This window comes from Coenobita brevimanus, chromosome 11 (assembly GCF_032717465.1).
Source record: "Coenobita brevimanus isolate Jiangsu-jjx chromosome 11, ASM3271746v2, whole genome shotgun sequence".
Taxonomy (NCBI): Eukaryota; Metazoa; Arthropoda; class Malacostraca; order Decapoda; family Coenobitidae; genus Coenobita; species Coenobita brevimanus.
Genome location: NC_136964.1, coordinates 11,436,596 through 11,456,044, shown reverse-complemented (window position 1 = coordinate 11,456,044; position 19,449 = coordinate 11,436,596). Strand labels below are relative to the sequence as shown.

The window sequence follows — 19,449 nt, the reverse complement described above, 5'->3', positions numbered from 1 at the left end:
TTATTAGATTTTCTCTCCTACCTCTCCTCTCATTTTCCCTCCTATCCTTTCCTTCCTCCTCCTCCTCTATTCTTCATATCCTTCCTCCCTGTATTTTCCGCTGTCTGTCAGTCCCCCGTTTCCCTCTCTCATCACTTCCCCATCACTGAATCTCTCTCTCTCTCTCTCTCTCAACATCTTACATTTATGCTCACATTATGGTGTCTGATGAATCTCTCTTTCACTCTCTCTCTCCATAGCCGATGAAAGAGATAGGGGGTGTATTTGTGTGAAGAGGACAGACCGACGCAAGAAGAGGTTAGGCAGGGAGAGGAGGGGAAGAGAAGAGAGAGGAGGGGGAGGGAAAGAGAGGGGGCGATAACGAGAATGGGGAGGGAATGAGAATAAGCATCTTAAAATTACCGCAACATTAAAATATAACTCTGGAAAACTAATGCATAAATCTTCAACATCTAGGCCTTAAAAAAGAGAGAGAGAGAGAGAGAGAGAGAGAGAGAGAGAGAGAGAGAGAGAGAGAGAGAGAGAGAGAGACATGAAAAACTGAATGAATGGCAAAGAAAGGATCAAAGGAAGCAGGGGGGGAAATCAGAGACGAAAGTAGGTGATAAGAGAATGAGTGATAAAGACAAGAATGTGATAAAGAGAATGATAGAGTAACTGATAAAGAAGAAAATACGTGACAAAGAAGAGACTGGTGTGTAAAGAAATGTGATGAGTGATGAAACTAATGTGATAAAGAGAATGATAGAGTAACTGATAGTAATAAAGAAGACTAAATGATAAAGAGGAGGATAAGTGATGAGTGAGTGATGATGAAAAGAATGTGATAAAGAAATTAGTTACAGATAAAGAAGAGAGTGTGATAAAAAGTGACAAAGAAGACTAAGTGATACGGAAGAGAATAAGTGACAAAAAAGACTGACAAAGAAAATACGTGACAAAGAAGAGTGTGTTAAGGAAGCAAATTAGTGACAAAGAAGAGACAGAGTGATAAAGATGCAAATAAGTGACAAAGTAGAGAATAAGTGACAAAGAAGAGCCTAACTGATAAAGAAGAGAATAAGTGATGAGTGAGTGATGACGAAAAGCAAGTGATAAAGGAAGGAGTAAGTGATGAGTGATCTAATGATAAAGATTACGTGATAAACCAAGACGCAAATATAGAAAGGAGTTTAGACAAAATAACTGGGAGAAGACGAACTCAGTAATTCTCTCTCTCTCTCTCTCTCTCTCTCTCTCTCTAATGAGGTAGGGTAGGGTGGAGAGACTGCCGAGGGAATTGCAAGTGAAGAAAGTTTTGGTGGCGCAAGGGGAGGGAGGCCGAGGATGAGGCGGAGAGTGAGAGTGGAGGAAGACTGAGGAGACGAAGATGAGATTGAGGAGGAGGAGGAGGAAAGAAGAAAAAATGGAGCAAAGTGTGAAAGCCTACAGAGAGACCTTGGAGGAGAGGAGGAGAGGCGAGAGGGTGAGGGGAGGGAAGAGGAGGAGAGGAAGATGAGATTGGGAGGAAGAGGAGTGGTGGGAATAGAGAGAAAAAGCAGAAAAAATAGTGAGTGTGAACGCCTATGGTTGGAGGAGAGGAGGAAAGGTGAGAGGGTGTGGAGGGGAAGGTCAAGAGGGAAGAGGAGGCTTGCTGAGACAAAGAGGAGGAGGGGAGAGAGAGAGAGAGAGAGAGAGGGAGGGAGGATCAAGGTAGCATATACATAACGATTAACATTTCACATTCACATCCTCTTGTACCAGTAATAATAATAATAATAATAATAATAATAATGACGCCATCTACAAACACTGAGAAATAATACTCCAAATAAATCGCTACGGAAGTGGGGTTACGAAGTCCGTCATAGAAAATACGAATCACTGTTAATATTCTCACTACATATATAAGGCTTCTATGTGGCAGATTCCCCTCCCCCGACTCTCTTACACCCGATCACATATCGTTCCCACTCAGCATTCAAAATAATGATGAATATTTTAAGATCAAACTGAGATTATACCTAACAATGAATTACAAAATAGGGCGTATCATTAACCCATAAATTAATCACGTAATCAAAGTGTACCTCTATAAATGAGAAATGAGAGAGAGAGAGAGAGAGAGAGAGAGAGATTCATATCAACCAAGCTTCCGTTAGTTCGTTACTGTTTTTCCTTCAACGATAAAGATTTACGTCAACTAAACCATGATGGTGGTAGTAGTAGTAGAATAGTAGTAGTAGTAGTAGTAGTAGTAGTAGTAGTTAGTAGTAAGTAGTGGTGGTGGTGGAGGCTTTTAAAAATCATGACTAGCACTGTTCTGATTACCTTCAAGTACTGACAAAAATAACGAACACTTCCAATATTATACATAGCATTGTACTGATAATCTTGCGTTTTTAATTAGATGATGATGAGGGTAAAAAAAAAGCGGTAGAGATCATAATTAGTTACATTATCAGCACTATACTAATAAATTAAAAGTGCGATGATGATGATGATGATGATGATGATGATGATGATACAAGTCCATAACTAAATCTGTACTAATAAAACTGCCCTTCAAGCGAGGCCACCTGAGAAAAATCAACTTCGTATGCAATTCAAACAATCCACGGCAAACTCAGCGCTGCAACTCACTACCCACGGTATTTCAAGTTAGGTTTGCCGAGATGATACAATAACTATGAACACTACGAGAGCCACAATTCTAAAACCATAATCAATACTGTGTAGGGATAAATTTGCCATTCAAGCGAGCGTAATAGACAAGAAATCAACTTGGTAATCATTTCAAACAATACCTTACAACACAACACAAAGCTGCAGCTCACTACTCACGTATTTCACACTCCAGAAGGTTCAATTCCCGCACAATTCTGGGTCGAGATGATCTACACAACCTCAAACATGATATTTTTTAGTTACGACACAATTCTGGCCTGAAATGCACTAAATAACTTAAGAAAACTTTCCGATTATAACCGTGGTTTCAAAGTGTCACCGTTTTCCCGCCTAATGCGTCTTCTTCTTCCGTACGTGATCCACATGTTCCCAGATAAACTTTCGATCGTTTCTTGTTAATTCCTTTATTATTATTATTATTACTGCTGTAAAACAGAGCATTATTTAACTTTCACTATAAAAAAACAAAATAATTACAAGGTTTTCTATGCATGAACGCCCATCACAACTGCCCGCAAAAACATATTTCCCTATTTCAAAAAATATATATTACGTTTAATATAGACAGAAAGATACATACATGCATGATATAATACAAATATAAGATAAACTGATATATTTCCCATCAACCTCTTCCATAGAGAAAAAATACAGGTACAAATACTGAACAAGCACCGTAATGATAACCTTACTCTTCAAAAGTCAGGTTTGCCGAGATGATACTACTCATAAATACTACTAAAGACACAGTTCCCAAACCATAATTAATACTGTGTAGTGATAAATTTGCCCTTCAAGTGAGGTTAGCTGAGAAATCGACTTGGTAATCACTTCAAACAATTCATTGCAATACAACTTAAAGCTGCAACTCACTACTCACATATTTCACTCTCCAGAAGGTCCAATTCCCGCACAAATCTGGGTCGAGATAATCTACACAACTTCAAATACAGTATTTTTTAGTTACGACACAATTCTGGCCTGAAATTCACTAAATAACTTAAGAAAACTTCCCGCTCGTAACCGTAGCTTCCAAGTGTCACCATTTTCCCGCTACTGCGTCTTCCGTATGTGATCCAGCTAAAATATCTACACCCCAGATATTAGCAGACTTTCGATCGTTTCTTTCTCTTTAATTCCTTTTGATTATTACTGCAGTAAGAACAAGAGATATGGAATTATCCTACTACTGGTACATATATCCTTGGCTTTTATGCAATATAGGATACATAGGGTTTTCTGTGCAACAAAGTCCTCGACAAGGTTCCCCCCAAACGTTTTTCCCGACTTCAAAAAAAAATACATCTGAGACTGTGACATCCAGCTATATATAGAAAGATGAATTGATACACAGACACAGCTACAGGATGGACAGACATATTCCTCACCAACCTCAGAAAGGAGACAAAATAATGATAAAAATACTGTAAGCAAACACGGTATTTATAACCTTGTCCCTCAAGTCAGGTTTAAGATAATAATTACCGTATAAATACTACTAATGGCACAGTTCCAAAACCATAATTAATATTGTGTGGCGATAAACTTGCCCTTTAAGTGAGGCTGACAGATAAATCAATCAGGTATTCAATTAAAACAATTCACTGCAACAAGACAAATCTGCAACTCATTACTCACGTATTTCACACTCCAAAAGGTCCAATTCCTGCGAAACTTTGGATCCAGATGATCTACACAACTTCATATATAACATTTTTGTGTCAAGACAAAATTCTGGACTGAGAAACACCAAATAATCAAAGAAAACTCTCAGCTCGCAACTGTAGCTTCAAAGTGTCACCGTTTTCCCGCCTAATGCATCCTCCGTATCGTATGTGATCCACAGAAAATATTCACATTGCAGATATTAACAAACTTTCGATTGTTCCCTTCTCGTTAATTCCTTCTATATTATTATATTGCAATAATAAGAAAATGAGACATGGAATTATTCTACAGTATCCTTATATTGGTCTTTATAGGGAAAAAATATCCATGACAAAATTGTAAGGAGCGCATCAACGTCTTTCCATTTCCCGCCCACAGTACTTCCCCGTCAACACATAGATAGTTTAAAAGACTGATAAATATAGACAAGCACAGATTCCCCAGTAGCCTCTACCCTCTTCTGTAAATTGATGTCTTACATCTTCATATTAAATTCACAATCTGTCAGCCACTGGACAAAATTATTCACAAAAGAAAGTACTCAACCTCCTGCCTCAACTCAATAAAGGTCTCTCTCAGAATTACACCAATAAAACTTTACCCACACTTATGCTCATTAGGTCATCACCAACTTGGGATACTGGGGTCATGGAATAATAGTTAGATGGTACAGAGAATAATTATTGAAAAAAATCATGTGAGGGTGTAGGGGTAGCCAGCAGTATAACAAAAAATCTTACCAAAAACGAAACTTAATTTAACATTAGGGAATTAGAGAGAGAGAGAGAGAGAGAGAGAGAAGCTTGGACTAGTAACACAATACTATGGATGGTAGAAGAAAATAATAATAGAAAAATAAAAAAATAGGTGAGGGCGTAGGAAACTGCCTTGTATATAACAAAATCTATTCCAAAACTAAGCTCAATAAAACATCACTAGATATAGAGACCTTGCAATATGAACCACTTATGAAAGTGTAATGGATAGCACAGATGATACATAATTAGAGAAAAAAAGCATGCGTATAAGTGCAGCCATTATGAGATCATGACAATTAGCTACCTCTTTCACATCAAAAACACGTCATATTCAGAGTTAAATGGCTACAGGCATTACTAATCTCCTCATTAACCATTTCCTTGATATCTTTTTCATTTTAATTATGCTACCTCCTGAATATTGTTTTAAAATCAGGGAAGACCTTTATTACTATGTAGCTTTTCTGACCTGACAAACAATCCTGCATCTTTTTCAGCTCTAGATTGGGGGGTAAATTTTACGAGTTACCAAGAACACTCATTCCTATCTCACAAAAAACTCATCAAATTTCAAGCCACTGCGATGTACGGTACCGGTAGTCCCTGCATCGTGTAAGTGACCCAGTTCCATCAAATGAAAGCAAACCAGTTGTAGCGAAAGAGTTACACAGGCTATATCTAATCACTGCACTTCATAAAACTTTCCTCAACCTGGTGTAAACCCACTAAAAGTTTATTCGTTACCCCAAGATGCCACAAACTTTGAAATTATAGGTATCTCAAAACTGAAACAGTGTTCATTTGGTAGGAAAGTACACAATAAAGTCACAGAAATAGTCTAATGTATTAAGGAGCCATACTTAAATAAAAATGAATGATACAAGCAAGGAAGACAAAATGTACAAAGGTGAGAGCATAGGTGTGGCTAAGTACATACCGAAACCTAGCAGAAAATTAACCTCATTAATCTGCAGGTCCACGAAATTGTGCTTGACGGCAAATTTTACAGAGACATGATAACCAACAAACACTGAGATATTTATACCACATCACCTACTGCTGGGAAAAAGTAAGAATTTTGTACTGTAGCTATCTTATTCTAGTTTCTATCTATCTATTGCTAGACGCCATAATCCTGTAAGGGGTGGCCATTTGACTTTGAGTTCTTGGTTTTACGGGGAGGGGCACTAACCCTCCACCAACCCACTTGTTGACACGTAGGGAGCACGTATGGGTTGGTTATATGGTTACCACCCAGCGTTGTAAATGGTTTCCTGGTTTACAGGAAACCATTTGGCTTGTCACTCAATGTAAAGCCACCTGTAAAGGAAAGAAGAGCAATAAGAAGTGACAGGAAAGACGGGAGATATAGGAAGAGAGGAGGGCAGGCACAGAAAAAGAATGATAAAGGATAAGGCAGAAGTAGGCAGCACTACATCAAGTGAGTGAATGATGGTTGCCACCACCTACCACCTACAGTAGTTGTCATACTATATTCTTCACCTAGTAGAACACACTACAGTACTTCAGTCCATCCAACCAACCATCATTTGCCCCATGTATGAGGAGCACAGAAGCCCGGGGCAAGGCAAGCTGATCCTGACATTTAAGGTGAGTGGCATTACGTGAGCAAGGAACCCCAACCATCCCTTGGATATAAACCTACACACGCTCAAGCTGACTGGAGCGCTGTAATTACTCACTAAACCACCAGGCGCCATAATTTGGTTGCATGGTTACCACCCACCACAGTAAATGGTTTCTGGTGTACAGGAAACCATTTGGCTTGTCACTCAGTGTACAGTCAACCATAGGCAAAAGGAGGGGGAAAGAATAAAGGAAAGAAAAAAAGAAGAGGGAGCGTAAAGTCACCCGCAGGCAGAAGGTAGTGAAAAGAATGAAGGAAAGAAAGACACAAGAGGAAGGATAAACGAGAGGAGAAGGCAGACACCCAAAGCACCATACGAGTGCATGGAAGGTGAGCGTCCCCACCTACCCAAAGACTTGTATATCTGTAGCAGCAAGTGATGTCATGCTAGAAATTTTAAGGTGCGGCTTTTCTATCAATCCATCTCTAGCCAGATGCCTTAATCCCATATGGAGTGGCCACAAACAAATTGTCTCCATGCCCTCCTATCATCTGCCATTCTGCTGCCCTTCCCCCAACTTACACCCTCATCTCTCATATACCTCTCCCCTCCATCTTATCCTCGGTCTTTTAATGGCCAGAAATGCTTGTATGTAGCTACAGTTTTGTGACCAAATCAAATACTGTAATTTCACATTTCCTCTAGTGATGCCCTTTACATTTTTCTCTTGCTACCACCAAATTATTTCAGTCATCTTACAACAGACATCTGATCACGAAGACACTACACATCAGTGTCAAGGAATGTTTCTGCAATGAGAGGCCTCCCAAAAGTTGGAATAAATTCCTCTGGTCACAGCAAGAATTAAACAAACACTGCATCATTGTAATGAAAGGGTTTAAAAAATAAAGTTACAGTATGGTTCAGGAAATACAGAACCAAAAGAACCTAAAATTACATTCACTAACCACTTCCATCTCATTACTTTTTTTTTTTTGTTCTGTCACTCTTTTTTCCTCAGCTTGGGAGGGATTTTCCGAACTGGAGGAGTTAGATGTACTGTAACCAGTAACTCCTTCACTACTACAGGTTGTAATAAGCTGAATATAATTATATGGTAGTAGCATGAAGGAAGAATTAAGATATCAGAGTGGAGAGGTAAAGAAAGTATAACGGACACATTACCATACCCTTTTCATTCTAACTTGGTCAAAAATCGCCATCTCTCCAACTTAAATGCTAGAATGAAACATGACACTTACACTACTGCAGAATAAGATGCTAATCAAGAAGAAGTGCTAGGAAAAGGAAGAAGAGGCATAGTGCTGTCTTCTTTTCCCAATGAGCTGAATGAAATAGCGACAAAAGGATGAAAATCAGGGTCATGTTAAGTGAATCTGAGTATGGTATGGTACCTAGTAATACGTAACGAGATTGTAGAGCCGTTATTGAGAGAGAGAGAGAGAGAGAAGGGACATATGTGCAACCATTCTAACCCTCTAGTACTACATTCCATCTAAAGCCAAACAACTTTAGGCTATCTAGCAGGGTGAGTCACAGGAGCTTGAATGCTAATACTGTCATACTATCACCATTAACCCTTTCATGGCAAGGAAAACTCTTGTGCTCTCATCTAGCTAAAGCCAGACAAATCTATCGAGCTAAGAATGTATCATATAAGCATTAGTATGGGAGTCAATTCATCCTTAGCATGTTAATTTTTAAATTCTAGTAACCAGCGGATGATTCTACTCCAACTTAGAAGGATAAGGACTTGCATCCGGGAATGAAGACTGAAGAGGGAATCGGCTCAAGATCAAAATACATGGAGCACTGCCACCAAGTGAAAACACCTTCTGCACACGGACAATCATCTCGTAAACGTAAACACCACGAGACTTTTCAAACTGGAGGGATCTAATACAGGCAGACCCTGAGATATGACACCCATCGATGTGATACCCCGGCACAGCAATGAGGGTAGAAATACCACCCTACCCCACCAAATGATGGCCAAATCCTGGTATAATAATTTTTTTTTTTTTTTTTTTTTTTTACTGTTTTTTATGATATTTTAGACAATTTTGTGTTTTGGTTGATTTATAAACTGTTCTTAGACTTAGATTTGCTAATGTGTTTTAGTCACAGGTGAGGTGAACATTGTCATTTTGGGGTACAGTTTACTACTGTAAGTTTTATTTTTTCCAGACTTTTATTTGATTTTCTGATTTTATTTTTGTGTTTAGGTGAGTTATAAACTGCTTTTATGCTTAGTTTATCTTGTTTTAAAGATATTTGGGTGAGCCAGAAACTTGTTTTTGGACTCATTTGGGTGGGTTTAGGACTTGGTGTTGCAGGGGAAACCCAAGGCTCAAAAATGCATCCCTATACTTTACAAGTTAGATCCACCCCAACATACGATACCGATCCTAGCCATGGGTTTTTACTTAACCAATTGCACCATTAAGCTGGGGTTTGCCTGTACAGCCTTCATGAACACGTTCAAAACAGTGTTCTGTGTTGGTAAAATTACCAGAACTCTTAATCAACAGCATACACCATGAAATGGGCCACAAACCATCATTTAAGTCCTCACAATCTTACCCAAACCTCAAAAGCCTAGGCATCATCAGTTTTTGGTATTACAGAAAAGCCTCAAGTCACCTTTAGGGCTTGAAGTGTGGCCTAAACACCTAAAAGCACTACCAACAGACCAAAACATCACCTAAAACTGCATTTGTTAAGACAGTACGTAGAGTATCGTACTTCAGGTTTTACGAAATTAACATAAAATGCCTATCAACCAAAAAATTTCTATGAATCTGTAAAGGATGGCAATAATAATAAACACTGGCAGGGGAGCCTGTGAATGAGCCAGAATGAAGAACTGAAGAACAATCATATGAAATTCTTCTGAACATTTGTAAGGGAATCGGTGAACGACTAAGAGTGAAGAGCTGATAAACAAATATAGGAAAATCTTATCTACAATTATCCTCAACAACAGAGTGTGGTACAGTACATCCATAAAGCCAGTAAATTTTTCAAAGTCCATTCTCAATGGCTTTAATGTTCAAATATGTTTTTTCTGGTGGTTATTCAATTCTGACATTATATTCCACCATTCTGCAAATGATAACGAACTGGGATGGCTACACTTCCAGACCCAACAGTTTAAAACTTGCAAAGGAAATACCACAGAAGAAAAGTCAATTACACCTATGAATACTACACACTGGAAGTAAAAATGTACTGATATCTCATGATGGTGAGTTTGGGAAATTAAACCACAGAGTCTGGAAAAGATGATCTAAATCCCTATGGTAAAGAAATATAATCTAAATCCCTATGATAAACACAATAACATCTAATCCCATTTTACCCCACTTAATAGCCCAGTATGGTATGTTTAATGGTCTATGAGCAGCTTACTTCCCATGATGGCAGTACATGATCTAAAGACCTACAATCACCTCCTCATGCCTAGCCAATCCATAGCCATCACTACAACCAGGGCCTTCTAACCACTATACTCCCAAGTGTCTTAAATGACTATGAAACCATAACAAATTGATACAAATGACAAATATATAATGAAAAGGAGTGTGTGTTATTGACCAAAGACAGATGCAAAGTGTAACAGAGAAATTAACCTCTTGGGTCTGATTTCATTCATTCATTCATTGCCAGACACCATGTATCCCAAATGGGGTGGCCAAAGGCTTAGAGTTAATTGTTTTACAGGGAGGGGCACTAATCCTCCACCAACCCCACTTGACTCGTAGGGATGCCAACAGCATCTGGTGTTCCCAGGCGGTCACCCATCCAAGTACTAACCAGACCCAACGTTGCTTAACTTCGCTGATCGGACGGGAAGCGGTGTACTCAACGTGGCATGGGTCTGATGCTTATCTTAAATCTTTTCTTCCCTCCCCCAGTTTTATTTTATTTGGGAAAGACTTCTCACATAGATGGGTCTGGTGTAGAGAAAATCTAACCTCTCCAGCTCAAAAAATCTTTCCTAAACAGAATTATATGGCAAAATTTGGCAGGGATCATCTGCAAAATGAATCTTCGTACTGAGAGGGTTAAGGACAAGGATATGGGTATCTTTCTACACCTACTAAGCCAGGGAATGACTTTTTGTTCCTGTACAATCCAGTCCCTATCCCCTGAGAGGAGGATGGTGGACTGCAGAAGAGGGGGAACTTTGGCCTGCAGTTACCTTCACATTCAAATGGGCCTGGGGTTGCAAATACTACCATAATTCTATCTCCTATCAATTTTGTGCAGCTCAGGATGTACATTTAGGGCTGATGGGGTTCAATACTACCTGAATAAATTCCTTCAATATGGAATCCCAGAAGAATTTATCAGTTACGGACTTTCACGGGTAAGACCTCTACTGAGATACGAACTCAACTTTACTGAGATAAGCACTACTATTAAATTCACCTGAAGCATTTGGTACAACACTGGTATGTCAGTTTATATCTGAGGTCACCAGTAAGTCATAAATATCTGGTTGTGGGTATTACAGTGCACTTACGGTACTCTAACCTGACAAAGATTCCTAACCCCTTTCATATTAAGCTGATGGCCATGTGTGGTTAGATCAGCAGGTTAATTTGACCAGAAACCAAGGAGAGTCATTCCTACCTCAAAACCAGGACACATTGGATTTCAAGAAGCGACACAGTACAGTATTCCATTATAGGTGTGGCCAAGTTCCACAGATAAAAACAAACCAACTAGCTACAGTGACTTAACAACTTATGAATTTTTTTTGAGTTATGAACCAATTTCCCAAACAAATACAGGATATCAACTGCATATATACCGGTAATTATATATATCCGCATGCAGCGTGTGAAAGTGAATCAGCGAAGATTAAGATGGAAAAAATTATGGTAAGTGTTCAAATATACCAGACTCTCACATACAATTACACTCATTAGGTGAACACATCTTAAGACTTCGAGGAAATAAGCTTGAATCTCTAAAATGTTGTACGGTAATGAATGAAATAAATGATGACTCTATGAAAACTCTAACTTGGTATAAAACTGCCTTCTCTCCACCTTCAATATAGAGCCGTAACAAGAGATCAACAGTAAAAAATGATGCTAGTCACAAAGAAGTGCTATGATACGGAAAGGAAGTAATATTATGCTTTTTTTTTTAATGCATAAAAGAAGGAGCCTAGGGCCAGAAGCAAGCAAGATTATTCCCTCCAAGAAAAGCTAAACACAAACCAAGAGACAGCCAAATCTGAGATCCATTCATTTCAAGATGCCAGGATAGGCTAAACAGCATGTGAAATCAGTTGCAAAGGGACGAAAATCTGGGCCACGTCAAGGTGAAGGAACTATAGATGTAACGGTATGATCTGGATCATGAGAACTGATTATCGTGTCATACGGTGTGACCTCAGGGATAAGAGACTGAACAGGGAGGCTTTTATAAATGAAAAGAAATGAAACTAACTATACTCATTACTACAGGATGGTGGGTAGGGGTACAAACGAGAATTAATTCATCAGGCTACATTTAACGACACTGGTGACGCATACAAGGAAAGTGGGCGTGTTCCTGAATAAATGAGGGTGTTGGTGAGGTCATGGGACCCGACCCAAAAAGAAATTAGGTCATGGAAAAAATAAATAAGTAAACTTCCCCCAGTGATGCTCGCCACACTCTGTTCAATTTAACTGGGCATAACTCAAAGACAAATGGCCGCTCCTTACGGATTTATGGCGTCTGGCTATGGACAGACAGATAAACTATCATCATCTCTCTATCTAGAATGCCAACTTATAACAAGAGAATAACATTATAATATATCGTATTAAAAAAAAGGGGGGGGGGAGATCAACAATAGAAAAAAAAAATTACTCAAATATGGTGCTAGTCACAAAAAAGCGCTATGGAAAGGATGTAGAGCCATAGTACGGTATATTCTGCCACTGAGCTACTGAAAGTGGGCTGCAAAAGGACAAATATCTCTGCCAAGCTGCAATAAGTGGACTATAGGTAAGGACAAAATTCCCTCGGTACCATATAGCTATAATCTAAACAGTAGAAAGATAAATTTACTAGTGCTGGAGGAAATGACAGAAATTAGCAAAGTGGGTGTGTTAATAAAATGAAATGAGGGCAAAGGTGTGGAAATATATAAATAAATATATAAAAATTCCCCCCAAATGACACACACTTGGCCAGGACAAAAGATAAATTTGTTACTAAAGGAAGAAATGACAAATCCACAAAGTGGACATGATTGTAAAATGAAACGAGGACAAGGGTGTGGAAATGAGATCAAAACCTTTCCCCCCAAAGGATGCTCAATAAAATAATACTATCTATCTACAGTCACACACCTCAATCCTGTAAGGGGTGACCACAAACAAATCGCCTCCATGTCGCCCTGCCCCCTGCCATTCCGCTACCCTCCCCCAGCTTACACTACTTTGGGATAACAGGAGGGATTACAATTATAAAACTGCCATTAAGGTGGAAATGGAAAGATATGAGGAGACGAAAATGAAATGTGGGTGATGTGATGAAATGAGATCAAATTGCAAGGATGTGGAGATGTGATCAAAACCATCCCCCAAAATGCCATTGACCAGGCTAGGGTAAAATTCACAGCGCTTATAACCTAACTCGGATAATTTACCATGTTCGAGAAAATGACATTCGCGAACTGGGTGTTTGCAAAATGAAATGAGGCCAAGGATGTGGAAATGAGATTAAAACCTTTAAAATAATAAAAAATAAAATATATGCTCACTAGGCCAGGGTAAAATTCACAATGCATAATAACCTAACCGCAATAATTACTAATAAGCTCGGGGAAATGACGTGCAAAGTGGGTGTTGGCAAAATGAACTGAGGGCAAGACTGTGGAAATGAGATAAAACCTTACTAAGAATGGTGCTCATTATATTCATGCAAAACTCCATTGGTATAAGGTAAAAAGAGGGTAACGATTATAGATTAGGCAATGTCGGAGAAAATGACATTCGCTAAGTGGGCGTGTTGGCATAAGGAAACGAGAGCAAGGATATGGAGACGAGATAAATCGCTCCCGAAATGATGCTAGCTAGGTAATGATAAAATTCACTTGATATATACATTAAAAAAGCTAAAGAAGGTAATTTTACTGGTGTCTGTAGAAATGACTGCTATTGGCAAAGTGGGCGTGTTAGCTAAATGAGGGGAAGTGAGGTGGCAAAAATGAGAACCTTACTCCAAACAGTGCTCCCTAGGACAAGAGTGGCAGGGAGGTAATATCAGGGATTGGGCACCAATGGCTGCTGGAGGTGACAGCCAGAGGGCAGGGGGGCGTGTGTGTGTGTGGGTGAGGGTGTAGGTGAGGGTCCTGGGGCCATATTGAGCCCCTGAAGGTGCAGACGACGCTGCTTCCATACTCACTGCTCTCAGCGCTGCAAGTCTGTCCTTCGTCATCTTGCCGCTGTTCGGGGAGCCTCACTTAACACAGCTTCGGGGAATCAAGGGTTAAACACTCAGAAACATATTCCACTCGTGGCATGAACAGTATCCAACTGAACACTGGCCAAAAATCGATACTCTCTCAAACACGAGTGACAGATCCGACGGAATACTCTGCGCGCGTCGCCATTGCCACATCTCTCCATCCCACACATTTGCTTCTCCTCCATCTCCTCCTAAATAGTCCTTCCTAAAATAAAACTGTGTATTTTTCAGAAGTTTATTATTATACTCAGTCCGCCCACGATTGCGGATTAAGGAATAATTACTCTTATCATATGGATCGCTTATAAATGGAACTGCTGGAACCACGCTTACGTCATCATTGCCTGGGTTGGCACTTGGTTGTATCGGAAACTTTATCGTAGGCGAATTATTAGCGTGTAAAGATAATGATAATCCAGGCCATTAGCACAACTCATTACTGGATAACCCAAGTAATTACCTCGAACGTCACGTCGCTTCTATACATTCCCAATTCCGACCCTGGCCCACCCACGCAAATGCCTAAGGTTATGGCAAACGTCGAAATATATTGAAACTCTTAATTTTATCCCACTGTGAGAAGCGTTCGGGAGGGTTTCAGTAAAATTTCACATGATTCATCCATTGATGGCCACGATGACTCGTACCAGCACACGACTACGGGCTCTTAAGCAATTTATTTCGGCGATTTTTTCCGGCGCGAGAAATTCCCAGGTTAGTCTCGTGATAACAGAGCCTCGGATTATTGAGTTATCTAAAGCTGCCTTGTCAACCCTACACACAAAAAGGCGTTATTATGCTAAGATCCAAGCACTATTTTTTCCCCTTTCGACTATATGAGACTTACAGTAAAATAAATAGATCTATGTTCATCCCTACAAAATTACGTCTGTGCTCATTCCTGCAAAATTTATTCTTAATTGCTCAGAATATGGGCCGAATATCACATAATGTATATCTTTCTAAATGTTCCCTGAACACTGAGAAAAGTGAGGCTTAAATACGTGCTTATTAATTCTTCCATGACTTATTATTACCTTAATGCTTATTATTACCCAATCATTCTACTTTCTGGCTTAAAAAGATTACGTAACACCTCTTCACCAGCAACTTATGTTGCACATTACACCATAGCCTACAACAATAAACATTTCAATTCCTTCTCTGTGTCTAGATACCGAATTTTGATCGAGCACACGCAGATGATTACTGAGAATGAGTTGCAGAAGCCAGGGTGTTAAGAGTTGGATGCTTGGAAGGTATGGCACCTATTACTACAGTTACTACCGGTACTACCATTATCATGAGAACTTGCCACAGCCCTATGGGAAGTTTTCTTTTTGTCAAAATCATTATTTTAGGTAAGACTTAAATCACTGCCATTGGCCCAGCGTTTGAGTTACATCCTTCATTCTTTGCCATATCAGAGTGCTGGCTGGCGGCTTCATCTGACCAATGCCACCACCGCAACACGGATACCATCCCCAACAAAAAGTGAGACAAAAGCGGAAGAACCAGTTAAGAGCTGACATGTTGGTGGCTTATACAGTACCTGGGACATGGCCACAATGCAGTGCTTAATATAGTCCACATCGGATCATTACTCTCTGAGAGCACCTATGGTCCAAAATTTTGGACTACTCCGGAAGAGAGTCATCTTATTTAATATGAAAGAATAAAGCTAGAGCCACCAAACTTGCTGGACTTACAGACTGAACTGACCTAAGGTGACATGCATAAGATCAATGACGACCATTAGGTCCCTTTACAGTTTGGCGTCTAGTAGGCAATGGCTGTGGCAAGTTTTCCCGTATCATAAATGTCCTTGGACACTTTTACCGTGTTCTAGTTATTCTTATTATCATTATCATTAGGTCAGGACACCAAACCAGTGTTATCAGGGCAGCACTTAATGCCGTGATAAGGCTGGTTATCGCCAGCAGCTGGTATCAGGTGTTAGACGAGTCACCTGCCCAAGTACTTATCAACACCCGTATTCAAGCGACACGCGAGTCACCGCAACACACTTTCCTTTGCCACTTGTTCTGATTTACGTTAACAATGTGTGATCCTAGGTATAAGTTAAAATGAGTCTCCTTGATTACTAGTTAAATTTTAATTAGCAGGCTCATCTTAGCTATAAGTTACGAATAAATCTTTGGTTATAGTCAAATTTTACCCTCCAGTCTGACTACAATCAAGCTTACATACTGCCTAAAAAACAAGATAAACAGTAGATAGATAGATATATACGAGTACATACGTAGATACTGAGAGAGAGAGAGAGAGAGAGAGAGAGAGAGAGAGAGAGAGAGAACCCAAGTATCACATCACCCATACCTGCAAAAATGCCTCCCTGCGACGATTTCCTGACATTCCCGTAATTACAACGACAAATCAACAAAAGTCTCGCAGAAGGACAAAAAAAGCGGGGCTCTTGTGATGTTAATGAGTGTGTCTTACGGGAGGATGGGAAGGGAGGAGTGGTGGTGGTGATGATGATGATGATGATGATGATGATGAAGATGATGATGATGATGATGAAAGTGTATTACTGATGATGGGGAACTTAAATCTATCTAGAGCCAAACGCCATAATCACGTAAGGGGTGGCTATGTCCTTGAATTAGTTGTTTTACGGGGAGGGGCACTAACCCTCCGCCAACCCACTTGTTGACATGTAAGGAACACGTTTGGGTTGGTTATATGGTTACCACCCAGCGCTGTAAATGGTTTTCTGGCTTACATGAAACCATTAGGCTTGTCACTCAACGTAAAGCCAACTGAAAAGGAAAGAAGAGTAATAAAAAGTGACAGGAAAGATGGGAGAAATAGGAAGAGAGGAGGACAGACACAGAAAAGGAATGATAAACGTGAAGGAAGATGTAGGCAGCACTACATCAAGTGAGTGGATGATGATCGCAACCACGTAAATACAAATAAACAGATACATAATAGATACATATAAACAGACAGATACATAATACGTAATACAGATATATATGAGGTAAATACACATACAAAATAACACACACACACACACACACACACACACACACACACACACCTACCAGGCCCTGTGCGATGCGTTCCTATGTAGAGGATGCTCAAGCCTCTTAAGATGTCCACTTTCTGAGATGTCTACTTTCTTGAACACTCCTTGATCAAAACCTGGGGAAGTACGGTATATTTTAACTTTATTTTAGGAGTGTACTATCTCTCTCTCTCTCTCTCTCTCTCTCTCTCTCTCTCTCTCTCTCTCTCTCTCTCCCTCTCTCTCTCTCAACTACGGTTATCCCTAAACACCAGAAAATAGACATGAAATTTGTGCCACAGAAAACGAGATATCCTGACGAAAGGGCAGACTAAAATTCATGTAAATCACGTAATATCTTAAAAATCCGTATGATCTTAAAATGTAGTGTATGATAGATAAATACTGATAGATAGACAGGTAGATAGACTGACTGATAAAGACATAGAGATTGATAGATTGATTTATGGGCGGATAGATATGATTAACTGAACGACACTGACAAATCACAGAGACAGAGATACTGACTGAAAGATAGATTGAGATAGATATAGATAGATTAAGATGTGACCTACCTGAGAAATACACAGATCACAGATAAGGACAGATAGATAAACAGACAGATAGATAACTGCAAGAAGTAGATGATGAAAATAATAAAGACGAAAGAAGTAAGGAAATGAAGATGTAGAAGATAAAGAAGAAAGAGGAGACGACGAAGAAGAAGAAAAGAAGAGGAGGAGGAGGAGGAGGAGGAAGAACAAGAAGAAGATGACGAAGAAGACGAGAGAGAGAGAGAGAGAGAGAGAGAGAGAGAGAGAGAGAGAGACAGACAGACAGACAGACAGACAGAGAGTTTTATTTATATCTGACAGACAAAAATAAAATAAAAAAAAGGAAATTATTATTTCTTTCAATAATACATAATCTCTAAAATCACTTCCACCTGGCGTCAAAGGTGATCAATAATAATAATAATAACAGTAGTAGTAGTAGTAGTAGTAGTAGTAGTAGTGGTAGTAGTAGTAGTAGTTAAAAATAAAGAACAATTAGCACTTCACAATAAATTCCTGTAGACCTTTATAATCACAGAACTTCTTTACATCTTGGAATAATAATAATAATAATAATAATAATAATAATAATAGACAAACAGGACATCACAAAGCATTCCTACCAGCTTTAAAACTATCTCTACTCGTGCTAAAGAGGCACAGGGGCGTGAGGGGCCATACACGCATGGCCAATGTTGCCACACAGGCGCAGACGACGGAATCGATAGGCACGTAGCCCCTCTCCCTCTCCACACGCACTCCACCCGATATCCTTGTCTCTAACGGTTAAATTCACGGTTAAATCGGTTATATGTGAGGTGGTTTGACCGTAGGGCTGTGTGCCAGGGATTCTGACTGATGCTGAAAATGATATTGAAGTCTGAACACAAAGAAGGCCTGAAAATTGTTAGCTAAGTGACCTACACAACCAAGTCGTCCCACTCATTCACTTCTACGGTTAAATTTACAGTTAAAGCGGTTAATTGAGAGGTGGTGTGACCGTGTGCAGGCACGTAGCCAGGTGGGGTAGGTGGGGGGTCCAGAGGGTCAGACGACCCCCCCCCCACCTGGCTAAAGGTTCACTTTCTCACGGTGTGTTCTTTAATAACAGTACAAACTGTCATTCTTTGCAGTTCAGAAGTTTTGTGCTGCTTCTTAACGTGGCTTATGCGTACACCCAGACTCCCATAGCAGGCATACAGTGCCTGGCTGCTATGCATACACCCAGACCCCCATAGCAGGCATGCAGCACACCTTTGACCTGCCGGCTGCTATGCAGGTGCACATTCAGCACAAAACGATCCTCCCTCCTTCAAAAAGTCTGGCTACGGGCCTGGTGTGGGTGTGGGAGGGACTTGGAGTAATAGTGACACTGGTGTTTATGTCTCAATATTAACAAAGACTGAATATCGTCAGCTAAGCGACCAACACAAAGAAATCGTTTCACGCTCACATCTACAACTAAATTCACGGTTAAATCGATGATATGTGAAGTTACGGGAGAGTTGTGGAGCGTGAGAAGCATTTAGAGTGTATATTTAACTTTACAATTAGTGAAAAATCCTCAAAACATATAATAGTGAGTTATACATATTTTCAAATTCGCACTCTTTCTTAAAATTGATCAAACCGTTTTCCTTTGCAGAGATACGTAACAAATATCTAAAATGGAGAGCTGC

At 39.7% G+C, this 19,449-nt stretch overlaps 1 protein-coding gene and 1 pseudogene across 1 annotated transcript in view; both read right to left on the bottom strand.

Annotated features, from left to right (window-relative positions):
* Nucleotides 1–14,233, bottom strand: part of Syx1A (Syntaxin 1A) — a 102,091-nt gene extending 87,858 nt beyond the window's left edge. Inside the window, exon 1 of the mRNA XM_080282080.1 lies at nt 14,120–14,233. Coding sequence (XP_080138206.1) covers nt 14,120–14,152 — 33 coding nt within the window. The 5' untranslated portion in view covers nt 14,153–14,233. The remainder of the gene's footprint in view (nt 1–14,119) is intronic.
* LOC145412235 (5S ribosomal RNA) lies at nt 10,471–10,591 on the bottom strand (annotated as a pseudogene).
* Nucleotides 14,234–19,449: the final 5,216 nt, after the last annotated feature.